This window comes from Erythrolamprus reginae, chromosome 2 (assembly GCF_031021105.1).
Source record: "Erythrolamprus reginae isolate rEryReg1 chromosome 2, rEryReg1.hap1, whole genome shotgun sequence".
In the NCBI taxonomy this organism is placed as follows: Eukaryota; Metazoa; Chordata; class Lepidosauria; order Squamata; family Dipsadidae; genus Erythrolamprus; species Erythrolamprus reginae.
This window is the reverse complement of record NC_091951.1, coordinates 342,394,723-342,406,751: the sequence shown is the minus strand read 5'-3', so window position 1 is coordinate 342,406,751 and position 12,029 is coordinate 342,394,723. Positions and strand designations below refer to the sequence as shown.

The following is a 12,029-nucleotide window of genomic DNA, read 5'->3' as shown; positions in this document are numbered from 1 at the left end:
GAAGTTCACGAAGTTTATTTCTGAATAACTACGTACAGCATTCGGGTCGGTAGTCCAAGGTCATTTTCACAGCCGCCTACTGTATACGCAGGAACTAATGTTTGCAGCCGTTTCGCCCGTAATGTGGAATATGGAATCTGAAACTGGCGTTGATTCGAATGTGCATTCCGTATTAAAAATAGCTCTTGTCACCTGCTTTGTTTTCCAGGACGACTTTCGTTTGCCTATCGTCTTCATCCCTCAGTCCAGCAAATTGGAATCTTTGCCATTCATGGTGTAGCCAGAAGGAAGATTACTGAGATAGATAGATAGATAGATAGATAGATAGATAGATAGATAGATAGATAGATAGATAGATAGATAGATAGATAGATAGATAGAAATATTATTATTATTTATTAGATTTGTAGACTCGGAGCAGCTCACAACAACAAAACACAGTACAAATCCAATAGTTAAAAAACAGTTTAAAACCCTTAATATAAAAACAGTCATACATCCCAGACAAACCATGCATAAAACGAAACGGCCCAGGGGAATCAATTTCCCCATGCCTGACGGCAGAGGTGGGTTTTGAGAGGTTTGCGAAAGGCAAGGAGGGTGGGGGCAGTCCTGATCTCCGGGGGGAGTTGATTCCAGAGGGTTCGGGGCTGCCACAGAGAAGGCTCTCCCCCTGGGTCCCGCCAGACGGCATTGTTTAGTCGACGGGACCCGGAGAGGACCAACTCTGTGGGATCTAACCAGTCACTGGGATTTGTGCGGCAGACGGCGGTCTCGCAGATATCTACTCTTTCAGTAAAATACTATTCTCTCAAGATCAAAAGCAACATGAGAAAATATTATTTGACTGAAAGAGTAGTAGATGCTTGGAACAAACTTCCAGCAGACATGGTTGGTCAATCTACAGTAACTGAATTTAAACATGCCTGGGATAAACATACTGTATATCCATCCTAAGATAAAATACAGGAAATGGTATAAGGGCAGATTAGATGGACCATAGGTCTTTTTCTGCCGTCAATCTTCTATGTTTCTATGACAGAGAATGAGGTGGCTTGATGGAGCCACTGAAATGGTCAGTCTGAGCTTAAATGGACTCCAGGGGATGGTAGAGGGCAGGAAGGCCTGGGAGAACGTTGTCCATGGGTTCACGATGGGTCGGACACGACATTGCGACCAACAACAGCAAGCATCCCCATGGTCATGAGGTCAAAATTCCACCATCTGGCAACTGGTTCATATTTCAGTGTCCTCTAGTAATTATTGCATAAGTTGATATAGAATTAATTTAATATAGAAATGAAAGTTTGAATTAAGATGGATACAATATAGAGTTTGATATTGTTTATACCAGTGTTTTTCAACCAGTGTGCCGTGGCACACTAGTGTGCCGCGAGACATGGTCAGGTGTGCCGCGAAGCTCAGAGAGAAAGAAAGCAAGAGAGAAAGAAAGCAAGGGAGAGAGAGAAAGAAAGCAAGAGAGAGAAAAAACAAGAGAAAGAAAGAGAGAGAGAAAGAGAGAGAGAGCAAGAGAGAAAAGAAAGAAAGAGAGAGAGAGAAAGAGGGAGAGAAGGAGAGAGAGAGAAAGACATAGAGGGAGGGAGAGAGAAAGAGAGCAAAAGAGAGAGGAAGGAAGGAAGAGAAAGAAAGAGGGATGGAGAGAGAGAGAGAGAAAGAGGAAGGAAGGGAGAGAAAGAGGGAGGCAGAAAGAAATAGAGTGAAGGGGAGGAAGAGAGAGAGAGAGAATTTTTTTGTCCAAACTTTTTTACCGCCCCCCCCCCCCAATGTGCCCCACAGTTTCGTAAATGTAAAAAATGTGCCGCGGCTCAAAAAAGGTTGAAAATCACTGGTTTATACTGATGTAATGTAACTTTTCAGTGTAAGGTGGGAAAAAGATTGTTGTGTTTTGAGGTTTTTTTTTATTTTGATATCATTACACAAGTACTATAGAATGTTCTTTATAATGGAAAAAAACAAGCCTCCACTGAATGATTAATAGAAAAGGAAAAGGAAAACTTATATATATGTTTTACTTTAAGCATGGTTTTAGTGTTTGTACTTATGTATTATTTTTTTATTCTATGTTGGAGAAAAATACTATTTTTATTTGAAAAAATAAAATAAAATTCAGTGTCCTAACCACCTTTTGCGACTTTCAGTGACAAGCAAAGCATATCCCAGGCAGCTTCTTTAGAAAATAAAATTCATTAGCGACAGAAAACCAATCTTGTTTTTTGATGGTTGAGATCGCTCTGCCCCAAAGAGGTAAATATTAACGCACACACATTTCAAATTGCTTCTCCACTTCTCTGCTCGCAGGTACATCTACGTGATGGGAGTCCAGGAAAGAAACGAGAAGCTGTTCTACAGGATCCTACAAGACGATATTGAACAGTTAATGCCGATTGTCTATACACCAACAGTAGGCCTTGCGTGTTCCCAGTACGGGCATATTTTTAGAAGGCCAAAGTAAGGACAGCCATGATTTCTTTAATGTTTCTGCTCTTTCATTCTGGAAACTCAATAGCTGATCTGCTATTCTTTTTTTAATTTTATGTGCATTATTTAATAAGCTGGTATTCCTTAATAAAGCACCAAGGCTTGGCCTTCTTCAAATTTATTAACAGGGCCATGTTAGCACAACTGGAGAAACTCGAATCTAAAGTTACGAGGGTTATCTCCACCCGGGTTAGAGTTCATTTCATTGCATCTCCTTCCACAAGCCCAACACATGAACCATACGTCTTATGCTATGAAGTTAGTTGGGGGAAAGAGCAAAAGCAACGTGAGAAAATATTATTTTACTGAAAGAGTAGTAGATGCTTGGAACAAACTTCCAGCAGACGTGGTTGGTAAATCCACAGTAACTGAATTTAAACATGCCTGGGATAAACATAAATCCATCCTAAATACAGGAAATAGCATAAAGGCAGACTAGATGGACCATGAGGTCTTTTTCTGCCATCAATCTTCTATGTTTCTATTCTTTTTTCTCTCTTATTTTTTAGTGGGGGTATAATGTTAGTTGTATTGTTTGAAGGGTGTTTCATTTTCTTTTCAATGTTGCTTTTAAATGTAAATAAATCAATAAAAATCTATTTTAAAAAAAGGAGAACATATATCGCAGCACCATTGAGAGTGTCTTGACATACGGCATTCTAGCTTGGTATGGGAGCAGCTCTGTAGCGAACAAAAAAGCTCTACAGAGAATTATTAAAACTGCCCAGAACATCATTGGGCTCCAGCTACCCGCCCTGGATGACATCTTCACATCTCGCTGTTCTAGGAAGGTGCATAACATTCTCAAAGACTCTTCTCATCCTGCTTACAATCTTTTTGAACTGTTGCCTTCTGGCAGAAGATACAGAACAACTAGAACTCAGACCACACGTTTAGTGAATAGTTTTTATCCCAGAGCTATACTCGCACTTAACAACGAACTAAAGGGTCACCATTAGTGAACTGTTGGACAATATTACTCAGTTTGTCATGTAGATGGTTGAGTGGTTTAGGGTGGGGAATTTGTAGTGGGTGGGACATTTTATTCTATTTTTTAATTCTATTTTTTATTCTATTTTTAAATTTACCTATTCTGATTTTATGTATGGTGGGACTGGTCTCTGGGTGTCACACGACTTTCGTTGCCAATGACAATTCATCGTTTTGACAATGACAATAAATTTGTTGTTGTTGTTGTTGTTGTTGTTGTTGTTGTTGTTATTATTATTATTATTATTATTATTATTATTATTATTATTATTATTATATACCTGGTTGATTCTTGCATTTTCTGCCTTGATTTCTTTTTGCAGGGGATTGTACATTGCCATAACAGATAAGGGCCACATCCGATCTGTTGTAAGCAACTGGCCAGAGAATGATGTGAAGGTATGGACAATGTTTTCTTTTTTTCATGTGGAACTTTCTATAGTGCCAATAGAATTCCTCGAGTGCAAATAGATAGGGGGCATGCTTGCAAGCTAAACTGTTTGCTTGTTTCAGTTAGGCTATTAAACCTTCGACAACACCGAGCAGAGAATTTTAACAGAGCGTGGATGTGTGATAAAGCCAAGACACAGACTTAGTTAAATAAGTATTATTTACATATAAACAAAATATAAACAATCCAGAATAAGCACGAAGCAAATACAGAATAATACGCACTGAGCAATTACAAGATTAGCGCAAAGCAAAATACAATACAGTGGTACCTCATCTTACGAACGCCTCTTCTAACGAACTTTTCGAGATACGAACCCGGTGTTTAAGATTTTTTTGCCTCTTCTTCCGAACTATTTTCACCTTACGAACCCAAGCCGCTGCTGCTGGGATGAAGGGGTTTCTTTTTCCCCTCTTTTTTGAAGAAAGAAAAGGGAGGGGCGGCTTGGAGGGGGAAAGAGTTTGCATTTAAAAAAGTAGGAGAACAGCGTGCTTGCAGAGGCACTGAAAGGCTGTCTTTTGAAGAAAGAAAAGGGAGGGGCGGCTTGGAGGAGGAAAGATTTTGTAGAGAACAGCTTGCTTGCAGAGGCACTGAAAGGCTGTCTTTTGAAGAAAGAAAAGGGAGGGGCGGCTTGGAGGGGGAAAGACTTTGCAGAGAACAGCGTGCTTGCAGAGGCACTGAAAGGCTGTCTTTTGAAGAAAGAAAAGGGAGGGGCGCCCCCCTTGCCTTTCCTCCTTCCCACTCACCCTTTAGCCTAGCCTTGCTTCTTCCACCCGCCCCCTTTAGCTGCTCCTCCCTGCCCTCTGTTCGCCTCCCTTCTAAAGTTTGGGATTTTCCTGAAGGATTTGCACGCATTATTTGCTTTTACATTGATTCCTAAGGGAAACATTGTTTCGTCTTACAAACTTTTCACCTTACGAACCTCCTCCTGGAACCAATTAAGTTCGTATCATGAGGTACCACGCTAAAATACAATATAGATAATAAGCACGAAGCTTATACAAGCACGAAGCCTAAACACGACTCCCCCATCGCAGGCAAAAGTAAAGGAAGTGACTGAGCAAAAGAATGAGCTTTTATAGCTTCAATGAGGAAGTGACGAAACAGCCTTGAATATTAACTCTTAAAGTACAAGTTAACTCTTTGAGTGCACATTAACTCTTTAAGCACAAGCTTAGTACAAGTGTACAATATGCAGTTTACTATGGCAATCCCTAACAACCATGTACCCTGTACTAACATAAACTATGAATTCTTTGTCACATTGTCTTTCCTTCTTCAAGTGATCTGATGCGGTTCTATATCTGCTTTTGTCCTTCAAGGCTGTTGTCGTGACTGATGGAGAACGTATCTTGGGCCTTGGGGATCTGGGAGTCTACGGAATGGGAATCCCAGTTGGCAAACTCTGTTTATACACCGCCTGTGCTGGAATAAAACCTGACAAGTGCCTTCCTGTCTGTATTGATATTGGAACGGACAATCAGGTAAGTTGTTTACATGTTCCACACCCGCCAGGTACCAGTTGCCTGTCTGTGGTGTTCATTGGCTGGGTGAGATGCCACAGAGTGGGAGTTTAGCTAGATGACCTTGAAGGTTCCGTCCAACTCTTGGTACTGCAGGTAGTCCTCGACTTACAATACAGATTATCTCTGGGACCGCCTTCTGCCGCACGAATCCCAGCGACCAGTTAGGTCCCACAGAGTTGGCCTTCTCCGGGTCCCGTCAACTAAACAATGTTGTTTGGCGGGACCCAGGGGAAGAGCCTTCTCTGTGACGGCCCCGACTCTTTGGAACTAACTCCCCCCAGAGATTAGAATAGCCCCCACCCTCCTTGCCTTTCGTAAGCTCCTTAAAACCCACCTCTGTCGTCAGGCATGGGGGAACTGAGATATTCTTTCCCCCTAGGCTTCTACAATTTATGCATGGTATGTTTGTATGTATGATTGGTTTTTATAACAAGGGTTTTTAGCTGTTTTACTATTGGATTGTCACATGCTGTTTTTACCACTGTTGTTAGCCGCCCCGAGTCCACGGAGAGGGGCGGCATACAAATCCAATAAATAAATAAATAAACAAACAAACAAACTAACTAACTAACTAACTAACTATTTTTATTTATTCATTCATTCATTCATTCATTCATTTATTTATTTAGTGACCATTGAAACTTACAATGGCATTGAAAACAGAGATTCATGACCATTTCTCACAGTTACGAGGGTCGCCCATAAGTAATACACCACATTTTTTTCTTCAGCGATTATTTATTGAACATAATGTGTTCTGCCGGGCTCTCTGGTATGAGCCTCCCAAAAATTCAAGGGTACAAATTTCAGACACACACACACACGTTTGAAAATTCAAAACAATGTTCTTTATCACAAAATGCAAAAGAAACAAAGCACCCTTTTTGTATTGCAAAGAGCACTCGTCCCAAAACAATCTTGTAGGCTGTACAATTCCCTTAATCAGTCCTTAAGTACTTAGCTAGCAACTGTGAAGAAACGTCACAGCCCTCCTTTTTCCAACGAAGTGAGACACACACACTTTGCTCTGCTTTGGTTTCAAAGGCGTGAAAAATCAACAAAGTCTGGAAAACAGCAAAGCAAGGTCCTGAAGAACTGTGATCAGATAATCTTCCACAACGGCCAAACCAACATGCTTCTGTTTGTATCATCAGTTCTAATTACTGGAGCCCCACCCAAACACAGGTGGCCTCTCTTATCTCCTGTAATATGTCCTCAATTGGTCTCTTCTACGCATAACTCTGCGCCTGCGTGGGTCCAAGACTTCCGCATCCGAATCGACCGAAGATAATGGAGATTGGCTTCCTGGGCTGTGTGCAAGCCCCCCTCTTCCAAGTCACCCCCACCTTCTTCTTCGTCCGAGGAAACTGCACTCCCTGACTCTCTCGGCAATAAAACAGGCCTATGACATGTTGATGTTTCCCCTGCATCCAACTCCACATTCCTTGGGGCAGGAGCTGGGCCAGAGCCAACCACAACACAATGTAACTTACACACAAGAAAGATTGATGTTTCTTCTACACTTCCTATTTTTCCAGGTTACCAGCGAGGCACAAGGGGGTGTATGCCCTCTCCATACCACTCCTTGTTCTAATGGCCTTGTTACTATGTCTCGGTATAGCTTGGCTATGAGACCTTTGACATACACTGAGCAGAGAATTTTAATAGAGTGTGGATGTATGGTAAGGCCAAAGAAAAAGACACAGACTTAGTTATGCTTAATAAGTACTATTTACATATATACAAAATATAAACAATCCATAACAAGCACTAAGCAAATACACTCCCTCCTCAAGGCAAAGCAAAAGTGAATGAGCGTTAAAGCATCATTGAGGGAAGGAGTTTTACTAGATAAATGGTCAAAGCAATGGAAACTGCAGTTTAATGTTTCCAAATGTAAAATAATGCACTTGGGGAAAAGGAATCCTCAATCTGAGTATTGCATTGGCAGTTCTGTGTTAGCAAAAACTTCAGAAGAGAAGGATTTAGGGGTAGTGATTTCTGACAGTCTTAAAATGGGTGAGCAGTGTGGTCGGGCAGTAGGAAAAGCAAGTAGGATGCTTGGCTGCATAGCTAGAGGTATAACAAGCAGGAAGAGGGAGATTGTGATCCCCTTATATAGAGCGCTGGTGAGACCACATTTGGAATACTGTGTTCAGTTCTGGAGACCTCACCTACAAAAAGATATTGACAAAATTGAACGGGTCCAAAGACGGGCTATAAGAATGGTGGAAGGTCTTAAGCATAAAACGTATCAGGAAAGAGTTAATGAACTCAATCTGTATAGTCTGGAGGACAGAAGAAAAAGGGGGGACATGATCGAAACATTTAAATATGTTAAAGGGTTAAATAAGTTTCAGGAGGGAAGTGTTTTTAATAGGAAAGTGAACACAAGAACAAGGGGACACAATCTGAACTTAGTTGGGGGAAAGATCAAAAGCAATGTGAGGAAATATTATTTCACTTGAAAGAGTAGTAGATCCTTGGAACAAACTTCCAGCAGATGTGGTTGGTAAATCCACAGTAACTGAATTTAAACATGCCTGGGATAAACATATATCCATTGTAATATAAAATACAGGAAATAGTATAAGGGCAGACTAGATGGACCATGAGGTCTTTTTCTGCCGTCAGTCTTCTATGTTTCTATGAGTACTGGCGCCCTCTTATGGCAAACCAGCCCAAAATATTTAAGGTGATAGTAGAAGAGACTACAATAGGTAGTTTACAATGGCAAACCCTAACAACCATGTACCTTGTACTACCAGGCCTTACTCTCTGTTCTTCTGTTCTGTTCTTCTAATGGCCTCACTCTCTGTGCCCAGCGACTAACCCTACTTCTGTCAACTGCAGATGAATGAAACTTACACACAAAAAAGAATGATGTTTCTTCTACACTCCCTATTTTTCCACGTAATCTTTGTACCATTCTATGGCCTTCCTCCATAAACTGTACACAAACGTTTGTGATTGTTCCCAACAGTTTCTTTCTCCGTAGTGAGAAATTCAACGACGATACACTGCTTGTAACATACGTAACTTACAGACACCATTTCATAACACTATACTATCTGTCTGAAGAAACGCAAAATTTACACATGCATTCTTGACAATTCAAGTAATGTATATCTAAAGTTTTGCATTCGTACCATAACTGTAGGCGGAGAGAAAAAAATGTGGTGCATTATTTTCTGGGCGACCCTCGTACAACCTCTGCAGGATAGCAATAGCATTTAGGCTTATATACTGCTTCATAGTGCTTTCACAGCCCTCCTGAAGCAGTTTACAGAATCAGCCTCTTGCCCCAAAAATCTGGGTCCTCATTTTACCCGCCTTGGAAGGATGGAAGGAACAAAACACAAATCTGGAGAATATTCTGAAAATGGCAAAGAATGGAAAGGATGGCTTGCCAAAAGAAAATATATAATAGCAATAGTAAATAGCACTTAGACTTATATACCACTTTATAGTGCTTTTACATTCCTCTCTAAGTGGTTCATAGAATCAGCCTATTGCCCCCAACAATCTGGGTCCCCATTTTACCCACCTCGGAAGGATGGAAGGCTGAGTCAACCTTGAGCCGGTAATGAGATTTGAACTGTTTGGACAGGGAGTCATTGCTCACAGTTACTCATGCCCTCATCACGCTCTCTACATGGGGCTACCTTTGAAAAGTGTTCGGAAACTTCAGATCGTGCAGAACGCAGCCGCGAGAGCCATCGTGGGGCTTCCAAGATTCGCCCACGTTTCCTCAACACTCCGTGGCTTGCATTGGCTGCCAATCAGTTTCCGGTCACAGTTCAAAGTGTTGGTCATGACCTTTAAAGCCCTACATGGAATTGGACCAGATTACCTCCGGAACCGCCTGCTACTGCACGAATCCCAGCGACCGATAAGGTCCCACAGAGTTGGCCTTCTCCGGGTCCCGTCGACTAAACAATGTCGTTTGGCGGGCCCCAGGGGAAGAGCCTTCTCTGTGGCGGCCCCGGCCCTCTGGAACCAACTCCCCCCAGAGATTAGAACGGCCCCCACCCTCCTTGTCTTTCGCAAATTACTCAAGACCCACCTTTATCGCCAGGCATGGGGGAGTTAAGATATTCCTTCCCCCTAGGCCATTATAAGTTATGCATGGTATGTTTGTGTGTATGTTTGGTTTTTATAACAAGGGTTTTTAGTTGTTTATTAATTGGATTGTTACATGCTGTTTTTATCATTGTTGTTAGCCGCCCCGAGTCTGCGGAGAGGGGCAGCATACAAAGCCAATTAATAATAATAATAATAATAATAATAATAATAATAATAATTCTGAAAATGGCAAAGAATGGAAAGGATGGCTTGCAAAAAAAAAGAAGATATAATAGCAATAGCAAATAGACTTATATACCACTTTATAGTGCTTTTACATTCCTCTCTAAGCGGTTCATAGAATTAGCCTATTGCCCCCAACAATCTGGGTCCCATTTTACCCACCTCGGAAGGATGGAAGGCTGAGTCAACCTTGAGCTGGTGATGAGATTTGAACTGCTGAACTACAGCTAGCAGTTAGCTGAAGTAGCCTGCACTGCTGTACTCTAACCACTGGGACAGACTTGTTAGCTTGCTGTGTGTGTGAGAGAGATTTTTTGCCTAGGCTGCTGGATCTCCTAATAAAGGCAACATTTACTACAGAGGGTTCACCATGTTTGGGAGATGAGTCATGTTCTGTCAGGCTCTCTGGTAGAATCCTCCCAAAAATTCATAGGTACAAATTTCAGACAAACACACGTTTGAAAATTAAAAACAATGTTTTTATAATGAAAAGTCATTTAAACCAAGCCCTCTTTTGGTATAACAAAGAGCACTGGTCTCCAAACAAACTGGTAATTTGTACAAGTCTCTTATCAGTTCTGTGATACTTAGCTTGCAGCTGTGAGGCAATTCACAGTCTTTCTTCTTTCACAAAGTGAAACACACTTTGCCCTGGTTTAGTTTCAAAGCGGGGAAAAATCAGCACACAAAAGGTCAAAGTCAGCAAGGCAGGCACGAAACACAATGATCAGATAATACTCCACAATGGCCAAACCCACAGGCTGCTATTTATAACAGCCTCACTAATTACCACAGACCCATCCAACCACAGGTGCCCTCATTTTCTTTGATAATAATCTCTCAGTTGTTGCTGCCTATGCATCGCTCTCCGCATGTATGGCTGTATCATTAACTCTTGTTCTGAATCCAAGGAGGAGAGAGATAATTGATCTCCTTCTGAGCTGTCTGCCACACTCTCCTCCTCCCTGTCACTCATGTCTTCTTGGTCAGAGGAGCCTTCATCACCAGATTCCACCGGGGGCAAAACAGGCCTGCAGCATGTGGATGTCTCCCCCAGAGCCACAGTCCTTGGGGCAGGAGCTGGGCCAGAGCTAACCACAACAAGTCAGACCAGGGAATCAGATTTGTTTAACAACTGCATGAGTTACTTAATGGCCACATACAGTAATTTGATTAATGACTTCAAGGATTCTTTCAACAACCCCAGTTTAAAAAAATGTAAAAACGGGTCTGATCAGGCGACGACTCGCTTCATAACTGCGCCACTTAGTCCCGGTCTCAATTGTGATCGTAAGTCAAGGACTTTCTGTGCAAGGAAAGGCTTTTCAGTATCTCCTGCGAATATCCGTGTTTCCAGAGTACCTCCGGAACCGCCTGCTACCGCATGAATCCCAGCGACCGATAAGGTCCCACAGAGTTGGCCTTCTCCGGGTCCCGTCGACCAAACAATGTCGTTTGGCGGGCCCCAGGGGAAGAGCCTTCTCTGTGGCAGCCCCGGCCCTCTGGAATCAACTCCCCCCGGAGATTAGAACAGCCCCCACACTCCTTGTCTTTCGTAAATTACTCAAGACCCATCTATACCGCCAGGCATGGAGGAGTTGAGACACATTTCCTCCAGGCTTTTTTTAATATATTTATGATTGGGTATGTATATGTTGTTTGCTTTTAAAAATATGATAGGGTTTTATGTGCTTTTTAATATTAGATTTGTTTTCGCTGGAATATTGTTTTTATTATTGTTGTGAGCCGCCCCGAGTCTTTGGAGAGGGCCGGCATACAAATCTAATGAATTGAATTGAATTGAATTCCTAGGAGTGGCGAAATACAGTGATCCCCCGATTATCGCGAGGGTTCCGTTCCAAGACCCCTCGCGATAATCGATTTTTCGGGATGTAGTGGTGCGGAAGTAAAAACACCATCTGCGCATGCGCGCCCCTTTTTCCATGGCCGTGCATGCGCAGATGGTGTTTTTACTTCCGCACCTGGGAAGACCCAGCAGCTGAGGAGCCGCCTGCCTGCCCGCTTGTCCGCCGCTTTTCAGCTTGTCCGCCGCTTGTCCGGCCGCCGCTTGTCCGGCCGCCGCTTTTCCGCCGCTTTTCCGCTTGTCCGCCGCTTTTCCGCTTGTCCGCCCGCCGCTTTTCCGCCCGCCGCTTTTCCGCTTGTCCGGCCGCCGCTTTTCTTGTCCGGCCGCCGCTTGTCCGCCGCTTGTCCAGCTGCCGCTTGTCCGCCGCTCTGGGAGTTGAAGACCCAGGGAA

The 12,029-nt window shown here is 42.7% G+C and overlaps 1 protein-coding gene across 3 annotated transcripts in view; it reads left to right on the top strand.

Annotated features, from left to right (window-relative positions):
* The window catches only part of ME2 (malic enzyme 2), a 70,578-nt gene that overhangs the window by 41,145 nt on the left and 17,404 nt on the right, over positions 1-12,029 (top strand). For all 3 annotated transcript variants that reach the window (XM_070743560.1, XM_070743561.1, XM_070743562.1), the window contains 3 exons: positions 2,320-2,469; positions 3,813-3,888; positions 5,263-5,424. In XM_070743560.1, coding sequence (XP_070599661.1) covers positions 2,320-2,469; positions 3,813-3,888; positions 5,263-5,424 — 388 coding nt within the window. The remainder of the gene's footprint in view (positions 1-2,319; positions 2,470-3,812; positions 3,889-5,262; positions 5,425-12,029) is intronic.